We start from the raw sequence: 19,313 nt of genomic DNA on the forward strand, positions 1-19,313 counted from the left end.
TGAAGAGGGATCAGAAGAGGACATGGGGGATGACATTTGGACAAAGCATACAGAGCCACACTTCGTTTTCACATGACATTGCTCCCCAAAGGTCGCCATATATCTTCCACCACCTTCCCTTCTGATGACAGAACCAGGGCAGTGACAAAGCCTTCCCTGCAAGGGCATCTCGAGCTGATGTGCACCAGGTGCCACATTCTCTAATGACAGGATCAGGTAAAGTATAATGTTCCTCCTCAACAGACAGCAGCAGCTGGAGCTTCCTTGCTAAGATAGTATTTGGCTTTGCTGGTGTTCAGAGGAGACTGTCTCCTTCTCTCATAAGCTGTCAGTAAAATTCCCCCTTCCAGAGGAGAACAAAACCCACACAGCATCTGAGTTCTGGCAGTCCTAGCCCCTTTAGGTTGGGAATGTCCAGGCCAGTAAGTCACTGCACATTGAAGGTACTCTTGCTGGGTTTCACAAAAACATGCACATTGTGCAATTCATAGCCACTGCTGGATTCTGGACATTTTCAGCTTAGAGTTAAATGCATGATTTTTCTCTCTTGAGAAAAGGCAGCTGATAATGGGAGGACTTGCAATCAATGTCCCAGTGTCACACCTCTCAGAGACAGGGCCTGAAAAATGCTTTTCCTGAGACAATACAGACATGGTCTACACGTCTTAAAAACTGTAGGTGCAGAGACAGACCCTCATTCATTCACTATAGGGACTTGAAGAGGACGTATTGGCAGGGACTTGACTCTTTTTTTCTGTGTTCAGATTTCTCTAGTTCCCATTTGATTCCCCATTTAATTTCACTTTCAAACTACCATTATTTCAGCATACTCTAATTGTAAGTAATTTATTTAAATTATTTTGCCTAAGAGGCTTAATTTAAAGAAATCCTGATGAAACTGGTCACCTTTGTGACCTCAGATAGGCCATCTTTGCTGTGACAGCATCTCTCACCCTCACTCATAGTGTCACACTTCCTGAGAGCAGTAAGGAAGAGTTTGACAGACATAAGAAAATGTAAAGAAGTAAGAAAGGGTTTGACAGACACAAGAAGTTTAAGCTCCCAGGAGCTACAAATCAACCTTGAGTGTTACTCGTGGGGGAGAGGAGACAGAAAGCTTCATTTAGTGCCCTTTCCTACCCCTACAAATGGTGGGGTTCAGGCAGGCTGGACAGTGCCTGCTTCGACAGTGCCATGAGGAAGTCCCTTTGAAATCTTGGTGGGAGATTCACATTTCTCCATCTCTTGTGTCCTTTGTCCATGGGGAGGTACATTGCTGAACCTTTGCTGAGGAAGACTGTACAGGATGCTTGGGGGCCCAAGCAGCTATTTTGTTGCTGACCATGACCCTGCTGACCACGAAAAGCCAACAGTGTCTGCAGTCCCAGGTACAGACTCTCATTTTTCATGAAGCAGCTTGAAGGCACATTAACAAGAGACCATTACTTCTGTCTGCACGTCCCTGTATGTCAGACACAGATCAGAGTTGTAGATGGATGAGGCAAAACGGTCATCCATCCTGACTGAGTACACAAGTAAGCTGAGATCTTTCTCCTGACAAAATCCGTATCTAGGCTGTTTTTCATCTGTTCCCATTCCCTGAATGTCAGGTTTCATGCAGTACAATGAAAAAGCCTTGAAGCAGGTTCATCAGTTCTGCTGTCAGGACATGGCAAAGGGACATGGGCAGAAAATATGAACCAGAGAAGGTCATCACAGGGAGAAGGCAGCAGAACTCAGACTGGGATGTTAGCTCAGTGCAACAGGGACCACATTTGTCATCTCAGAAGAATCTCAGCCCAGAAGGCTTTTTGGGGACCATAGCCCTTCTTGGCAGGCCAGTTACACTCCATTTTACACCAGTTAGGCTGTGCCTGAACCTACATGACCCAAGCAGACCTTTCTGGAGGCTCTTCTCAGGTTGGGATTCCCAAAGGGGATGCAGACTGTGACTGATGGCACTGGCAGGAGTCCAGGGAGCCCGGGACAGCACTTGACACATGTGGCAAATCAAGAGGACAGGACAGCACTATGTGCTGGAGGTTCATCACTGCTATGTCAGGGAAGCACCAGGTAGGTTGCAGCAGAGGCATCGCATTGTGCCTCAGTTTCCTTGGCTGATGTCAGGGCTACTGTTTTATTTCTACGCAGGGTACAGAGAGGCTTTCTTGGCTTCACCTTGATACAGCAGGGAGAAGGTACTAATTGTATGGCTTGTGTGGAACAGCCAAGGCACTATGAGGGCATTACCCACAATCTGAGCTATCATCTTAACTGTATTAAGGATAAATACAAACATTATTGTTATTATAAACAATGAAGCAATATGAGTTACTGAAAATTAACTCCTGAAACACTTTTCAATGAAGGACTTTGCTAACTGGTGTTAGGGAGATCAGTAACTGATAGGATGGTACACATGGTGGATTACTTTCCAGCCCACTGGAGGGAAGATAGTTGGGTCATAAAGCAATATGTCACACTAATCTTCCAGACTGGAAATACATGTGGAAAAGAGACAGGGACCTTGGTGCACAGGCACCTTGGCAGCCATCCTGAACCCTGGTGGTGCCATTGACACAGAATTGCTGTAGATGCAATTGAATGGCTACACAGACAGTTGAATGAGATGCCCAAATGCATGGGTACATCAGCAGAAATAGCTGGAAAGCCACCACATCCAACACCTGAACTAAAGAGGAGCTGAGGGATAGTTTTTTGGAGCTGCTTTTCCCAAAACAATCTCTTCTGTCTCTCACCATCTCACCCAGCCTCTTGGAGACTTGGAGACCATCTCACCCAGCCTCTTGGAGGTAGTTGGTGAGAGCACCACTGTCCTACAGGCTGCAGGAGGCAGTCACACTCCACTCCTATCAACAAAAGCCAACATCTTGGTTCTCTGGTGTCTGCCCAGCAGGCACAGACATTTCTGTCTTCCTGAAGCAGCCGGCTGTGAACCAACAGCTTTGGTTACAGGATCAGCACCCTGGAAAGGAGGCAGCTGTAAGGGACGGAGATATGAGGTTGGTGTTTTTATCATCTTGATTGACTAGCAGACTCTGACAAGTCCTGGAGAATCCCAGGCTAGGCTAATATTGTCAAGAAGCATGAGTGTTTAAAGGCTTATAAGTGTTTCACCACCATGATGCAGCATTTCTGATCTGCGGGATCATTCGGCTGAAGGAGCATTGAGACCACTTGTCTAAGGGCAGACCTGCTAGTCCAGAAAGGCGAGGAGTTATACATGAGCCATGTGTGTAAATGACCTCTGTGAACTAATGTGTGTATTATGTGGGACTGCGTGCAGCCAGCCTCAGAGTGCAGCTTTGTCTGTGCTGTGTATCACTAGGGGCATGAGCTGTCTCAATGGGCTGAGAGCTACAAAACAGTGCGCCCAAAGCAGCGCAAGGAGAGTTTGGAGGCCACTGAGCCAAGCCAGCCAGTTCTGTGTCTATTCCTTATCCAGAAATCCTCTGGCATTGCAGAAAATGCACTCCTGTATTGGGAATGTGAGGAGCACCAGCTCCAGGCCATATTTAATAGATTCTGTCCAAGCATTCTGCTCGGAGGAGCAGAGGTGAGTTGGGCAGTTCCTTCAATCCAAAGCAGGCAAATTCATCCAGTAGAGCAATGGGACTTGGTGGCAGAACTGGGCAACTCCTAGCTCTGTCACCTCAGCTTCAGCAAAGCTGACCTGAACATCCACAGCACGTACTGAAGGCACAGACACTTGTCATAAGTCCCCAAACCAGGGCACTTCTGAACCAACACATGGAGCAGAAATAGCTCAGCTCTGCAACAAACTCTGCCCCAAGGCCCTCCAGCACGTCTCCCACCAAGCACTCACACCAAAGGTGACCTGGGCTTCTCCATCATCCATGGGCACTCAGCACTTGGATCCAGGCCTACTGACTTACAGGAAAGCTCTTGCCTTGTTAGAAATCACTCAGTTCTGAACCAACCAGGCCAACCCGAGCTTCCCATGGCTCCCCCTAACTCCTTAGCCCTGCAACCCTCTCCACACAGGTGCTCCAAACATATTTTCCACAGCTTCCTGTTGGTCTCCAGCTTCTGGGGCCTCCACAGTCCCCTTCCACCTCCTGGTAGGCATCCCAGCTGAGTCAAGCTCCTAGTACCCTCAGTCTCCTGACCTGCTGGCCTAGCAGAGGAACAAACCCACAGACTGCAGGGAGAGATGCAGCAAGAACCAATGACCTGAATCACATTGAAGCTCAGACTCAAAGGAGCAGGAAGCCTTTCTGGCCTGAACTATCGGGTCCAGCAGGACAGCTCTGACACTGCAGGTCCATGCCAAGCCAGTGACACATTTGGAGGCACAGAGCCATCACGAAGGTATCCCAGCCCTGCACAAGGACGGCTGGATAGGAGGGCCTTATTGGGCAAGAATTGTAAACCATAGTCACAGGGCTCTGTAAAAAATAACATTATTAATACTGGTCCCATTCCTTCACTCTTGTACCTACTCCACAGGCTGGTGGCACCCTGCCTCCAGGAGTACATGCTTTATTTTCCCACCGCAGGCCCCACATTGCCAGACCTGGACCCTTCTCTGTGTCCCTCTTCATCCAGCTGTCAATGCACAGAACAGGCCAGTGCATGCTACAGCTGGAGCACATGCTCCTGCTTTCATGTCCTTTTCTGTACTTGGCATAGCAGGGGCACTTCAGGCACCCACTGGACCCATCCAGTTGTTATGCTGCAAGCACCCAGTAGAGTCCTCCCAGTCCCACAGGTGCAGACTGCAGGGAGGGGTGGCGGGGCTGTGCTGTGGTGGAAAATGCCTTTGCTGGCACAGCCCTATTGCCATCTTCCACTGTGCAAGAGCCCCACCAGCCCCCTTCAAAGCCCCCGGGCCAGGCTTAACCTGGCCAATGCTTGGGGAGCTCTGAGTGCAAGAATGGGGAGGGTAAGCCTGCAGGAGATCTGCTGCCCATATAGTCCTGCCAAGATGCAAAGACCCCAGAGATTTTGGGGGTATTTATCTGGGACAAGCACCCACCCAAGGCCAGAGCTCGCTGCAGGAAGATGGGGAGTGCACATAGCACAGCCAAAATGGTGGATAGGCCACACAGACAGCACTAAGGAGGTAGAGCAGGCATTGACCACAGCATACCTGCTGAGCAAGGAACCTCTGGTGGAAGAACACATGCAGGGGTCCATCCCCTCCAGCCTGTCCAAGGAAGCCTTGCCAGATACATGAGCACATGCAGGACAGCACTTGGAGATGGCTGCAAGGACAGGGAGCCAGTCTCCTGCAAACTCTGGCAGACCACAAGCTACCCTCAGAGCGCCAGCACTGCTGTGGCTGTTGAAATGATGGGCAGGATGGAGAATGGGCAGGCACCAACTTGCCTGCAGGGCAGAGTGGGCATGGGGTCACAGCATGTCTGGGGGTGGGCTTCAGCCCGAGACACAGGTCTCTGCATCTCTGCTTCACCCTACCCCCTTTCAAAGGTGAGCAGRCCTCTTATTTTGGTTCTGGAAGCCTGATTATTAGGGCTTAATTTTGCCCTGTCATTTCAGGAGCTGCCGTCTCCCTCATGTTTATTAGGTGCTGTGTTTCCTATCTGTTGTTGCAAAAGCCCTACTGGCCCCCGCATAGAAATTTTCCCCTCTCCAATACTTTTATAGTTTAGTTTGGAACAGGCTGGCAACTCAGCTCTCTGAGAATTAGTAATAAAAAAATACYCTCTTGAACAGTCCTAAAACTGCTATTTCTAAGAAAGAGCTGTTTTCAGCTGCATTCCCCTCATTGCTTTGATCTGGTACTGACGGAAGTTTAAAACACAGACGATAGCACAAAGAGCACTTGGGAACAAACCTATTGATTACAATGAGTCAGAGATTTCACAAGCCTCCACAGTGAATACCTTCAGGCATGGCGCTGTGGCTGTAGACCCATGGTCAGCATGAATACTACAGTGGTCGACCCCCATGATGTTGCACTCTGCAGGGCTGAGATGGAGGTTAAGCCTAGACCAAGGCCCCAGCTCCTGGAGCCCCAGGACATGGGGGGCTCTTAGGACCCATGCCCAGCTGTTCCTAGACCTTCTGCAGACAGGCAACTTATGTCTGACCAACGCGAGCTGCTCTACAAGGGAGCTTGTCCTACCTCCCCAGGCTAGAAGCACTGTCGTGGGGATGAGCTAGCTGCAGATGGCACATGGCAGCACAACCTTCCTGTGAAAGGCAAGGCTGCAGGCCTCCAGCACAAGGCTGGAGCCAGGCTCACATACAAGCGTGACCCTGCAGGAGCAAGGGAGGAAAAACACACACCTATGAGACACACGAACAGGCAGTCGCCACCTCCTGCTACATAGGCTTGGCTGGGACTGAGAAACTGCCCCTGCACACCACTCTGTCACATAGTACAACCTCACCCTGCTAAAATGTTTCACACCTGGAAAGATGGTGGTCAAAGCAGAAAATAAGCCAGACACTTCACATCCTCAGACCCCAATCTGCGCGCAGTGGGAGCAGGCCAGCAGCTGCTCTCTGTCCAGGCATGCCAGGCATTCAGCATCCAGCCAAACATGGCACCTTCTCACTGTGGCACTAGAAAGCTCTGCAAGTTACTCACAGCTCTGATAGTGGCTCCAGCAGAGATGGCGGATGCAAAAACCCTTCTCACTTCAACTCGGAAAATTCAGCTGCTAAAATGCCGTATTGAAATGTCATGAGCATTTTGTCTTTTTCCACTGTTACTAATTCTGTACCACAGAGAACAGAGACCATTCAATTATTTAAATCACCCTCTAGATTGGGGTGATGCCCCACTGCTGAAGAGTAGCTCACCTGAGTCACCCATGGTGATCCTGTGCCAGAAATTCAGAACAGAATTTTCTCTTCGTCTTCTCTTCTATGAGACAGACTTATAAAAAAGCTGTCTGCATCCCAGAACAATCTCAGCCTCCCCTTCAGGCTCCGGGCAGTTTGGGGACCCTTCAGACATCACTTCCTAAGGGGCAGTGGCAACTGCCCCCACGCAGCTGAGGGTGCAAATCACACATCATTATCTGGACAGGCTATGAGCTGCTTCTCTTTTTCAACCATTCTCCATTCCCCGGTGAAGATAAACCACTAAGAGTAATTGCTATCGCATCAGACAACAAGGCAATCATGGGAGCCAGTTTCATCCCACCATGCCAGGCCAGCACCTCCCAGAGTACAGCCCAGATCTTGGCAGGTGTTGCACCAGCCAGATTGGCACAATGCATACTCTTTGCTTGGCATGAAGGACTTGAAGCTCAGACTGCAGATCCCTTCTGTTCCCAGTGCCCACAAGCATGTGGGAACCCTGTCATGTGGGTCTCTAATTGCACACCTGAGGAGGAGGCTTTGACCAATGCTACCCTTGAATGGCTCCTTGAAAACACCCTGCCACCATGAAATGACATTCAGGAGCAGTGGTAGGGCTGGACGCCCTGTTGGCACTGCAAGGGATGATGTGGTCAGTCAAACAGGGTCCACATACCTAGGGTTTTGACTGTGACCTGGAGACGCATCACAGACTGTGAAGTACAGAGGGGATGGTGCCCATGCACCACAATGAATGATGGAAGAGAGCAAGCCCTTGGCATATAATCTCTGTTCAGTCCTGAGCGAAGGCCCCAACCTCCTCGTCTCGCTGGCCAAATACTCCCTGACAATCAAGGGCAGTCCAGTGCTGCAGCAGGATGCTCAGAGATGTGTAGTCTCCATCCTTGGAGGTTTCCAAGTCCAGGCTGGAAAAAGCCTGATGTCACAGGTCACCCTGCTTTGAGAGAAGGATGGATTAGAGCCTTCCCAAGATCCCTTCCAACTTGATTTTTTTCCTATGATCTGCTGCGTGGGGACACAGAGCAGCTTTTACTAAAATCACTGGCTGCAGCCAGCATCCTGGAGGTAAGAATGTTTCTGTGCAACTACATTGCTGCACTACCCCAGACCTGAACTCAAAGTACAAAGCCAGCATCTGCTGAACACCACCAGTGAGAAGAGAACTTGGCATTACCCATCTCCCAAGTGAATGGTGCATAGATGTGCACTCCCTGGTGCAGATGTAATATGATTTCTAGGGCTCAACCCAGGTTGCAGTTGTGATTTTGGCCAGCTGCAAACACTTGTGTCACTCAGACTGTTTTGTGGGCACATGCAAGGCCAAAGCAAACCCGGCTGGAGTCAAGAGCAAATCTCAGGGAGGTCCAGCACCTCTGCAAGAGCTCAGCACTCCATTGTAAGGTATAAAGAACATAGATTATTGGATCAGACCAAAGAGATCAAAGGGTTAGTCTAGAAAAGAGACTGAACGAAGATGCAGAGGAGTACTGAAAGGGAATAAACTGTTCTCTGGGGATAGGACAAGAAACCACAAAAAGGAAAAGTGTGATGAGTCACTGGGGAAACATTTAATGGGGAAAACTCTGACCACTTGTGGGGAAAGAACAGGTCAGGTTCTCCATTCCTGGAGGTCTTAAAGCAGAAGTGGGAAATGCATCTGAGGAATGCTTCAGGGAGAGAATGTCCTGGATGGGAGCTGCACTCAACAAATTCCCAGGGTTGCTGTTCCCATCTGCTGTGATGCTGCAGTTCATTCACCAGCAGGATGGCATGACCACAGGGCCACAGAGATCAGCAAAAGCAGGCACATGGTTTTGGCTGTGAGAATTTTTGCAGAGCAGTCTCAACTGTAGCTCAGATGCCTCAAAACCTTCAAGTTAAAAAAAAAATCATTGGGATGGAGGGAAGGGAGGTAGAGGTGGAACATTTTGCTCAGGCATCTACAGATTGCAGCACTTCAACTCTTGTGTTTGTCTCAAACCGCCAGCTCCTCTGAAGTCTGCCTAACTTTAGTAAGGGGGGGATTTTGGCCCGGCTTTTTGGTTTGCTTTTTAAATACCTGAAAATGAAAAAGGCCATTTCATGTGATCCAAAACAATGACATATATTTGCACCCAAAATTTCATTTTATCAAAAAAAAAAAGTGAAACAACATAACACATGACAGCCACTCCCCAAATTAAGGAAAATGAGACTCTCTTGTTCCTACTGAGCCAGAAATGAGCTTTGTTGGAAGCAAACAGAACGCGTTGGCAACACATGTGTCCCCTCAAGCAGCTCTCAGGACCTTTTCTTTCCCTTTTCTTTAAAAATTCATCTCAAGCTATTTTTTATCCCACATGTCCTTGGATCATCACTAACAGAGATTTTGCTAATCAGGTGCCCAGGGGAGAGGACACCTCTTTGACCTGGTCCAGGAGTGCTTCCCCAGGGAAGGCTGTGCCTGATCATGGCAATAGCGCAGTCTCTGCTCCTGGTGATCCCAAGCACTGCTGGGACGTGTGTCTCGCAACAACAGCAGGTCACACGCGAGTTCTGCCTCCATGCTCAGGGCCAGCTGACTTTCTGAGCACAGCTCCAGCGGTTTATGGCAGCAGGGCCCAGGCACAGGGGAAGTGTTTCCACTCTCAGCACCTCACCCCAAGAGGAAGTGCGCAGTGCACAGCCCTGCCGCAAAGAAGGGTTTCAGTATGACGAGCACAGCCGGAGATCCCCCCTCCCCAGCGCAACGCAGGGGTGGTAGAGACGAGCGCTTCTCACCAAACTGAGAGGCTGATGGCACTTGGGCTTGGTTTCCATTTGCTGCTGGAAAAGCGCCCATCACAACTTGTAGGCTTGCTCGTCCCCAGGACCGTGGCAGCCACAGAGACCCCCTACTACCTTCATACATCTGTGATCAAAGAAGCTGAGCTCACCAGCACAGAAAACCGCATCTCTTGCCTGCTTCAGGGCCAGATGTGAAGGTCAAGGTGACCTGAGAACATCACTGTTGGGACAGTCCTAGAAAATGGCTAGCCAGGGAAGCAACCCCTTGTGCAGCAATTAGCACTTTTAGCCATTTACTGCAAGGACAAGAGTGACACAACAACAGACTGATCTTAAAATCCAGGCCAGTGACCAGGGCCCCTGGGATATGCTTTAACCTGGGGGTGTCCATGTGTTATGCAACAGAATCAAAAAAAAGTGGGGAGGAGAAATATGAATTTCTGGGGAGAACATTGTGAGAATGAGGGGATGGTGGGTCTGCTGGGGTAAGTGAGGGCACGACAGCAGCTCAGAGGGGCAACCATGCAAACAGGTGGGTAAATGTCACCTCACAGTTGTGGTCAGTGGAACACGAGCTCTGGAGGGACTTTCCACCATGGGATCCTCTAGAGCAGAAAGAGAGTCTTCTCTTAGCAAGCCAGGGGATTTTCCTTCCCTCCTTCCCAGGCCTGTTCACACAAGGCTTCTGGGGAGACAAAAATCATTTGTTTCTTGTCTAAATAAAGTTCTAATGATAGCCAAAAGGGGACGAGGGGAGGGGACATGGTCATAGTCATGGCAGGTACCTCTGGCCCAAGGAGCTACCCTGAAGGTGGGTCTGATTCAGAGCTCTTATGAGGTTTTACCTTGCTCACTGCAAGTGAGCTCAGCCCATGACACACACGGTCCAGGTCACCACTGCCCATCTTAGTCAAAATCCAAGCTAATTTATCCAAGCTATTTCTCCCTTGCAAGCCCAGAAGAAAACCAGAAATACCAAGGGCTCCAAGCTTTCAAAGTACCTCATTTGGGAAACTGCAGTTTTACAGGTGAGAAAGCAGAGACATTTTCCTCTAAGGATAAGAAAAAGCACCAAGTCATAGGTCTCATTGCCAGCGGAGTGGGGCTGGGGAAGCAGGAAGGCCGGCCAGGCATGGCGGCAGCTCCACTGGGCTCGTGGCCCCGTGCAGGGCATGGAGCAGGAGCCATCCCTCGGCTTCCTCCCCAGTGAAGGCCTGTGTAGAAGCGATGCAGGGGCACACACAGGCAAACCCTTTAGCAGTGTCACGGAGCCTCTTCCCAGCTGCCCTGTGCCAGCCTTGACCCATCTACATCCCAGAAGAGCTTTGGTTTAGACCTGACATAGCAATGCCCCAGCCCTCTCCTATTAGTATTTTAGCTAACCTCTCCCTCTGAAAAGTGGCTAAATATGTCTCCACCTATGTGGAGATGTAGGAAACATCTGCCTGTTGGGGAAAGTAACATGCTGCACAACATAAACCAGTCACATCTCGCAGTCCACTGCAGCGGGCATTCAGCCACGGCCCTGAAGAGACTTGCATGGCCTATCTCTCTACTGATACCACTTCACGCTGGCTCCAGCTTCTTGCATACCCATCGTGACCTGATGCATACATTTAGCGCTGTACCTTTTCAGAGGAATTTAGAAATGTTAAACTACACTAGCAGCTTCTTCTGAAGCATGCTGCCACCCTTCCCAGCCCAGGTGGCTAACAGCACGCGAGTGGTTTCGATTCTTCTCCCAACCAGGAAGCAGCTATTGAGCTGGAGGGGACAGATCCAAAGTAAAAATAACCACTGGGACTGACAATGTGTTTCTAACATAGCAACTTCCAGCTAGAGGAAAAAGCTCTCAAACACTGTCAGAGCCAGCCACTCTCACTCATCTGTCTGTTTCTCAGGCAGGAATGCAGGGAATTAGCAATAACTCCTGATTTCCTGGCTGCCTTTGAGAAGTTCTGTCTGCCCCACACCTAGCACCCTCAAAGTCTGCACGTGCCCTGAGACTGCCCGGTCCCCTCTCCCAGAGGGGATGGTGTGGAGCACGGGGTCCAACCCAGGGTGCAGGTGAGAAGGCGTCCTGCACGGCAGCAAGGCAGGGGCTGCCCCACGTCCCCGCTCAGCTGCCAGAAAACCACAGCCAGTGTGCTACAACTTTCTAGATGAATCAGCCAGCCCCAGTGGCAGGGGAAGAGGAAGGCTGACACTCGTGGGGAGGGAGGGCACAGTCACCTCAGAGACGGGGCTGTTGCACAGCTGGGATGACGTACAGGGCTGTCAGAGAGGTGACTCACTGGGAACCTGGGCTAGAAAGTGCTGCGGCGCTTAAGGAACCTGGTGCAGCTCCACGCACCATGGCTGAGGGCCAGGGAGGTGAGACTTTCACCCAAAAAGTTCCCCAGGGTGTCACTCACAGGGCTGGCAGCTCTGCCAGCCGCAATGGGTGCCAGGGTGCTGGACACCAGCGATTTCTCACCTATTCCCAAACCCTGCTTGAATCTTTTGATTTATCCCCCAGAGCTCAGATCCGCTGGTCCTGGCCCCTACAACACAAAGGTAAAATGCTGCCAGACACTGAGGAAGCAGGGCTTCACCTCACTGTCATAGCTGCAGGCGCAGCCTCGCCAATATATCCAAGAGGACAACCCCAGGGCAGGGTTACTCAAAAGGAGATTGCCCCAGTTGTGGTAGATGAAATCAGAAAACTACTTTGCAGTTGCTAAAGTCTGAGCCTGTCCCCAGGCAACGGCAACAGAAATACACAAACCAGCCAAAGGCAAAATTTCCTCCCAGGGAAGCCCCAAGTTTTCCTGTCAGCTTTCCCAGATACTACTTAAACAAAGCTGCACTGATTTTGTAATACAGAAACAATAAGGCATGGAAGAGACTTTCCCGTAATAAATTAGTCATTTAAAAACAGTTCCAGTGCACAATCAGTATTTCCAGAGCCATGCCAGACAAGTAAAAAAAAAAAAAAATCCCCTCTTTAATATAATGGAAAAAGTTTATATATAAAAATATATATTTGTTTAAGTATATATACATATATACATAAAAACATACACATATACATACACAAACACACATATATATGTATATATACGAAGGACGAAAAACCAACAGGGAAATTCAAATGATGCTGACCTCACTGTCTTTCTATGGAAGTCGGTCCCAGAGCATGCTTGTGCCTGTCTGCCTGGGAATCTTGGCCCAGCCCCAGGCCCAAAGAGGCACACACATGTCTGAGCAGGCAGTCCATCACAGTTGGGTCAGCTTTGGGTAACGCTTCTTGCTCCACTGGAGCTATTCATTAATGCTGCAATCTGGCTCCTGACGGCAGGCGTGCATCAGGCGTGCATCCGGGAGAGCCCTGCTCTCTTGTTACACTCCTACTTTACCCTAGGGCTCATCGGTGACCAGGGGATGTATCTCATAGCCGGAGGATGTGGTTGCCTGCAGGATGTCGAGGGGTGAATAGGGCACTTCACAGGAACTGGGGAGAGGGACACCTTGCCAGCCCAGTGTTGCCTGGTCCAAGTCACTCTGCTGTGTGTCTCTGTCACCTAACTCTGGCTTGGCCCCATGGCCATGCAGGTGACAGAGAGCAGGGAAGAGCTGGTCTCTGTCCTCCTCGTCAGCTGGCAGCTTCACAGAGCTGAGCGGTACCCAGGACTGGCAGCAGGGTTCTGTCATGCCAAGGCTCTCCTTTAGGTCCTCTTGGCTGAAACTTGTGCCTTGTGGAGTCAGAGAGATGCTGCTGCCTGTTCCCAAGAGTGGGCATTGGCATTTAGAATAAAGCTGGAGGTGCAAGGAAAGCCACATCTCAGATGTCTGGTAGTCTTCGTCACCCCTGTAACTGTCATCATTCAGTTCCACCAGCACAGGCTGCTCCAGACATGCCCATGAGCCACTGGGCAGCTGGGCTGGCAAAGCCGACACATCATCCCCTTCCCTGCCCTCCTCCAGCCCCTCCAGGGGTGAGGAGGCCCCAGAGTCCAAGACATGCTCCAGCTGGCTGGGGGCAAAGGACAGGGCCTCGCTTTCGGGCCAGTCTGGCCTAAATCCATTGGCACAGTAGCCAGCCATCTCCTGGGAAAAGCTTTCTCCAAAGAACAGCTGGACTTGGGGCTTTTTCTGCTCAGCTGCAGATGATCCATGGGAGGGAAGCACAACCAGTGAGATCAAAGTGGATGAGTCCCCCTCAAGTTCAAGGGTGGGCACCCTGATGTTCAGAGTCAGCTCTTCATTTAAAATAGCCTGCCAGGAAACAAGCAACAAACCAATCAGTCTGAGATTACTGAAACTTCCACCAGCCCTGTGGTGACAGACTGCCAAGCCCAGTGAAGGCAGTGGTCCAGGACGGTCCATCTCCTGAGCTCAGACCGCAAGAGAAAGGCACATAGGGCTCTGCTCTGTAGCTCATGGAGGCTCCAATGCCAGGAAGTAGCAGAGGTAGGCCACAGCAGTTATTAGTGTTGTTGCTTTTCAAACTACTTCCCAGGCATCAGATGCTGATTGAAGAGCTCTTATCTACTCAGAGACACAAGCAATCCCCACAGAGAAGCCAACCAGAACAGGAAAGCAAAGGGCCCTGTGACCGAACTGGGCCACGGTGAGTGGAAAAGCCTGTCAACTCCTCTCCATGTTGTCATGGAATGGTTCTTAGCTCACACAACTGGGCAAGCCATTTGCACACCTGGAGCACCAAAAGGCTGCTCAACCCAGGCTGCTGGCACCCCTAGGACTGGCACTGTCAGCACTGGGAAATGGGAACACGGGGAAGAACTGGGTGTCAGGGAGAAAGGCTGTTCTGGTGACTGTTTCCACAGGGTTTTTCTCGTGGAAAGGAGATTTACAACCTAGTTCTGCTGACTCAGGACATTTAGTTGTCCGTTTGTATTAGCTCAACAGAACTGTAATCCTGTATGCACCTCCAAACTTTCTCTCAGTGCTGCATTTGATCCAAGGATAGAGCAGCCTGTTAAAGAGGCAAGGGGCTACGTCTCAGCAAGGCCACTGACCATCCCAGGATAGCATCCCCACTATTTTCTACTCTTCCTCCCTTCTTCCTCTCCAAGCTACTCCAGCTGGGAACACAGCCAAGCAAAGCCAATGGTCTCCAAAGCAGGAGGCTCCTAGTGCCATGGATCACGCTCCCAGGCCACATGCTGCCCAAGGCATACTTCTTCAGTGTGGCCTGTGGCTGCCTGATGCATCCATCAGCATCTCTTACAATGCAATATGAGGCCTGGGGTGATGATGGATCGAAGAGTAGGTGAGGTACTAGGGCACCAAGAGTTGGTACAAGATGTGGAGGGAAGGAAGTGCTGAGCTCCCTGAAAACATGGATAATCCTGGCTCAGTCATGGTGCATAGGAGGAGGAAGCTGGAGGAAGGTTGTTCACTCACAAGCGAGTTCGGGATGCGCGTCTCTGAGGGTCTCAGGAACACATACAGCCTGAGGAAGCAGAGCCCGGCCACAAACAGCACCAGCAAGACGGCACTCAGTACGGCGAGGAGGACCCAGGGAAAGTCTGCAGGGGGTCAGAACAGGTTGAGAGTTGGAGGGACCCCACTTGGCATCCCCAACAGTGTGCCCTAAGCCAGCTTTTCCCTGGGGGTTCCATGACAGGCTGGGATGATCCAAGCAGGAGGTGCAGGGCAAGCCAGAGTCAGATGGCAAGGGAGAATCTTCCCCTGAGAGAAGAAGAGGAGGGTCCTCACAGGGTCCTGCTAGGTCACCAAACCTGACCAGAATGGCCAGAGATCATGCGTCCCTCTCCCTCTGACACATGTCCATGTCCTGAACCAGGGCCCTGAGATGGAAGTACAGCAGCTGAGACAGCTAGAGAGCTCTTACCTCCAGGGGTGGCTGATGTTGTGATGCACTGTGCAGCCTCCCTGCTCTGCTCCCTGGGCATGCCCACCGTCACAGTCCGGACACAGTATTGGGTGCTTGGTTTCAAGTACCTGAACATGCAAGAGGCTTCCTTGCCCCTCTGTTCACAGGGCACCTGGAAGCAGAGGGGGATGTTTGGCTAAGGGGGCCTGGCAATACCTCCCCCAGGGCCAGGGGATATCTGTGTACTGCTCTGCTCCTTGACATTGGGAAATGCAGGCAGAGATGGGAAGCAGCATGTCCGTCAGCCTCGATATCATGGGACCAGCATCGAGCGCAGACCCTACTGTCCCACTTCCCAGCATCTTCAGGATTTGTTTCTTCACCCCAGGAGCCCTTTAGTGGCTGGCACAGGTTCCAAAGCACATTTGTTTTTTTATAGTCAATGCATGCTTTCATCCTAACAGGTATTGTTACAGTTCTTTTCTTATTCATGTAGTCTAGAAGAGGAAAGGGGTCTCCCCCCAGACCAAGTTTCATATCTCCAGCTCCCCAGCCCTGCACACCAGAAAAGCCAGTGGCCTGGCCCACCCCATTGCCCGTGAGGGCATCTCTCTCCCAGCAGAAGGCATTGCTGTGGCAGGATGGGTGGCTGAACTACCTGCCTGACCCCCACAACTTTGTGAGGATTGTCAGTCTGATACCCAGATGCTGCCAAGACAATGCATCCAGAGGAGGACTCAAAAGCATCTTTCCAAAAGCTCCATTTTGCTGCATCAGAAAAGCTTTTGCAAATCCTGTGCCCTCCAAACCTTGCCTGCCCCTGCCACATTGTTGGGAAGCCCTTTTCTCCCCAGCACATACTTGCTGGATGAATACATCCTTTTCATAAAGGTTCAGCCGGTACCACAGTTTCCGCAGCACTTTGTTGATGGGCTTGTAAGAGCCATTTTTACTTTGGTATGGAGTGAGTGGCATGATGATTTTTATGCTAAGGATGTGACCCTGGAGCAGCCAGGACAGCTCGGGAGGACCGACAACTGCTGTAGAAAATAGAAGAGGGGAGGGAGGGAAAAACCTTTCAAAACACGGGACAGTCATCTCATTTGTCTAGAAATGATGCTTTTCTGTTGATCGTCCCAGTGCTAGTGCAAAGATGTTTCTTCAGGCAAGTCTAACCTGATGGCACCTCATGCTATGAAACCATCTTTAGAAACTGCAGCAACCAGGTGTTTCTGATAGCTATGGCTGCTTCTGCCTCCTCTGGTAACACCAGCACAGTCCATGTTAAACCTACTAGTGCTTCCGGCTCCCTTCTGCTAATCATTGCACATTCAGTTCATGTGACAACCCTGTATGAGACAGGTTAGGGGAAGGCTATGCTGTTTGGACAGGAGACTGCTCTAGCCAGCCTGCGATAGAGAAGAGACGTGTACTCACAGCTTGCTTCCCTGCATACATATCACCTCACAAACACATCAGTCAGGGTAAAGACAGTGCTGTAGGGGATGTTCCTGCCTTAACCATCCTGCACCAGCTTTAACTTGCCTGAACAAAAATGCCCTCGCACAGCACCTCTCAGATCCATGACAGGGACAAATGGGGGATGCTTTTAAGAGGGAAGCCTGGAAGGGCATGTCAATGTGCTCTCCAGAGACTCAGATTATCACAACACCTTGTTCTCAACATTTCCTGGGGAGCTGGTGCTGACAGCCAGGGTCAAGGATGGCTGCCCTAGCATGCACATGAGACCTGGTTCTTGCCTACATGCTTCCAGTCCAGAGCCTAAGTGGGTGAGAGCAAGCCCCAGATGACTGCAAACTTGGAAGAAAAGTAAGAGGGCAGATATAAAGCCCTTCTCTTCCTGCTCGTTCATCTCCAGTTCTAGGCACTGGTAGTTCTTGGACTTCTGAGCTGACTTTTGTGTGGGGTGGAGAGAAGGGGTCACTGCAGAATTTAATCCCTCTCCTAGGATCCCTCATGCTGGTGAGACAGCTCGCTAACCCTCTTGTCCCTCACTTAACCTGCTAAGACCACCAAAATTGCTCTGTGATGCAGACTGGGACCCTGGATCTGAACCTAGGCCTGGATCCACAGCTCTTTCATCATCCCTTTGGGCACCATGAAGCCCACCCTACAATAAGAGAAACCTTTATTGGATCAAAGATAAGGGCTCTCCACACTGTTGTGCACAACATCTGGGCACAGGGTCTATTTTGGGGTTCCCAAGCCTCAGACTTGGGAACATGGACACACTGGAGGGAGCCCAGCGGATGCCCCTGGGCTGTTTGGGGGCTGGAGCACAGAGGGTACAAGGAGAAGCTAAGGGCACTGGATGTGTTCAGCTCAGAGGAGAGAAGGCACGGGGAGATGTTACTGCTGCCTGCAATTGCCCAACAGCAGGGTGGAAAGAGGATGGAGTCAGACCCTTCCCAGAGGTGCCTAGGGACAGAGGCAACAGCACAAGCTGCAGCCAGAGAAATTCTGATTGATTATATATTTTTTTCCCCCATAAAGATGGTCAAACACTGGTACAGGGACTCAGAGGGGTGCAGGAATCTGCATCCTTGGAGATCATCTCTGCTTGACTAGACGAGACTTTGAGCAACCTGCTCTAACTGGACTTGCTTTGAGCAAATGAAGGCCCTCCACTTCATTTCCAGTCTCATAGAAACTCTGGGGACTCCCAGAGTTCTCCTCCCACTGTCTCTCTTCCCTAGTCCCCTTGTTGCTCACATAGCCCTAGTGCAATGCAGTCCTTTTCCAGCAGTTATGCTCATATCCCTTTCTTCTGATCAAGCTTCACTTTTCCCATCAGTATCAACCTCTCCAAGGGCCCCATCCACCCCATCAGCTCCCTCAAAAGAGCAGGAATCCAGCTGGAGGAGTTCCCAGGTCCTTACTGTCTCTGTATGGCTGCAGTTCACTAGAAGAGACCCACTTGGACAGTTTGTCTCCATCCACCGCTCTCACTCTTGCCCAGTAGATATCATGGATATCTTCAAAATATAGCTCACAAGTCCAGGACGAGCTGCTGCTGTTCCCCCAACAGGTATCTGCCTTGGTCCAGGGAGAAGTTCTGCCCATGGAAAGAATGCAGTGAGAAGGTGCCAAAAAGGGGAAAAACTACTACCTACGCATTGCGAATCTGATGAAGCAGAGTCGGTCAGAGAACACGGATAATGCAGCCCAGGACACTGTTAGCAAACAAGAGTGTTGCTCTTGGGTTGAGGGAGGTGATTATTCGGCACTGATGAGACCACATCTGGAGTGCTGTGTCCAGTTCTGGGCTCCCCAGGATGAGAGAGGCCTGGACTTATTGGAGCAAGTTCAGCAAAGGGCCACAAAGACGATTAAGGGATTGGAGCATCTCTCATATGAGCAGAGGCTCAGAGAGCTAGGACTCTTTAGCTTGGAGAGAAGAAGGCTCAGGGGGATCTTATCAATGTGTATGAATATCTGATGGGAGGGTGTCAAGAGAATGGGGCCAGCCTCTTCTCAGTGGTGTCCAGTGACAGGATAAGAGGCAATGGGTACAAACCGAAACACAGGAAATTCCATCTGAACATAAGGAAAAAAACACTTTTTTTTACTGTGAAGGTGGTCAAAAAAGGGAAAAGGTTGCCTAGGCAGGTTGTGGAGTCTCCATCCTTGGGGATATTCAAAACCTGACTGGACATAGTCCTGAGCAACCTGCTCTAGGTGGCCCTGCTTGAGCAGAGGACTTGAGTTAGATGATATCCAGAGGTCCCTTCTAGCCTCAACTATTCTGTTATTCTATGAAATTTGCTTTAGGAAAACAGTCCTCTGGCTAACAAAACGCCCCCAACTTCCTCCTCACACAACCCTCTGCTAGGATGCTCAGGCC

At 50.5% G+C, this 19,313-nt stretch overlaps 1 protein-coding gene across 11 annotated transcripts in view; it reads right to left on the reverse strand.

Annotated features, from left to right (window-relative positions):
- Window positions 1-19,313, reverse strand: part of LOC112978185 (interleukin-20 receptor subunit alpha-like) — a 30,171-nt gene that overhangs the window by 4,037 nt on the left and 6,821 nt on the right. For 9 of the 11 annotated variants that reach the window (XM_026091421.1, XM_026091419.1, XM_026091426.1 and 6 more), the window contains 5 exons: window positions 18,349-18,524; window positions 16,310-16,488; window positions 15,467-15,620; window positions 15,016-15,140; window positions 12,650-13,863 (listed from right to left, as the gene is read on the reverse strand). In XM_026091421.1, coding sequence (XP_025947206.1) covers window positions 13,006-13,863; window positions 15,016-15,140; window positions 15,467-15,620; window positions 16,310-16,488; window positions 18,349-18,524 — 1,492 coding nt within the window. In that variant the 3' untranslated portion in view covers window positions 12,650-13,005. Of the gene's footprint in view, window positions 1-6,878; window positions 7,011-7,495; window positions 7,775-12,649; window positions 13,864-15,015; window positions 15,141-15,466; window positions 15,621-16,309; window positions 16,489-18,348; window positions 18,525-19,313 lie in introns of those variants that run through there. The other 2 variants (XR_003257770.1, XR_003257769.1) reach the window with 2 other exon arrangements.

Source organism: Apteryx rowi, unplaced genomic scaffold, assembly GCF_003343035.1.
Source record: "Apteryx rowi isolate R43461 unplaced genomic scaffold, aptRow1 scaffold_901, whole genome shotgun sequence".
Taxonomy (NCBI): domain Eukaryota; kingdom Metazoa; phylum Chordata; class Aves; order Apterygiformes; family Apterygidae; genus Apteryx; species Apteryx rowi.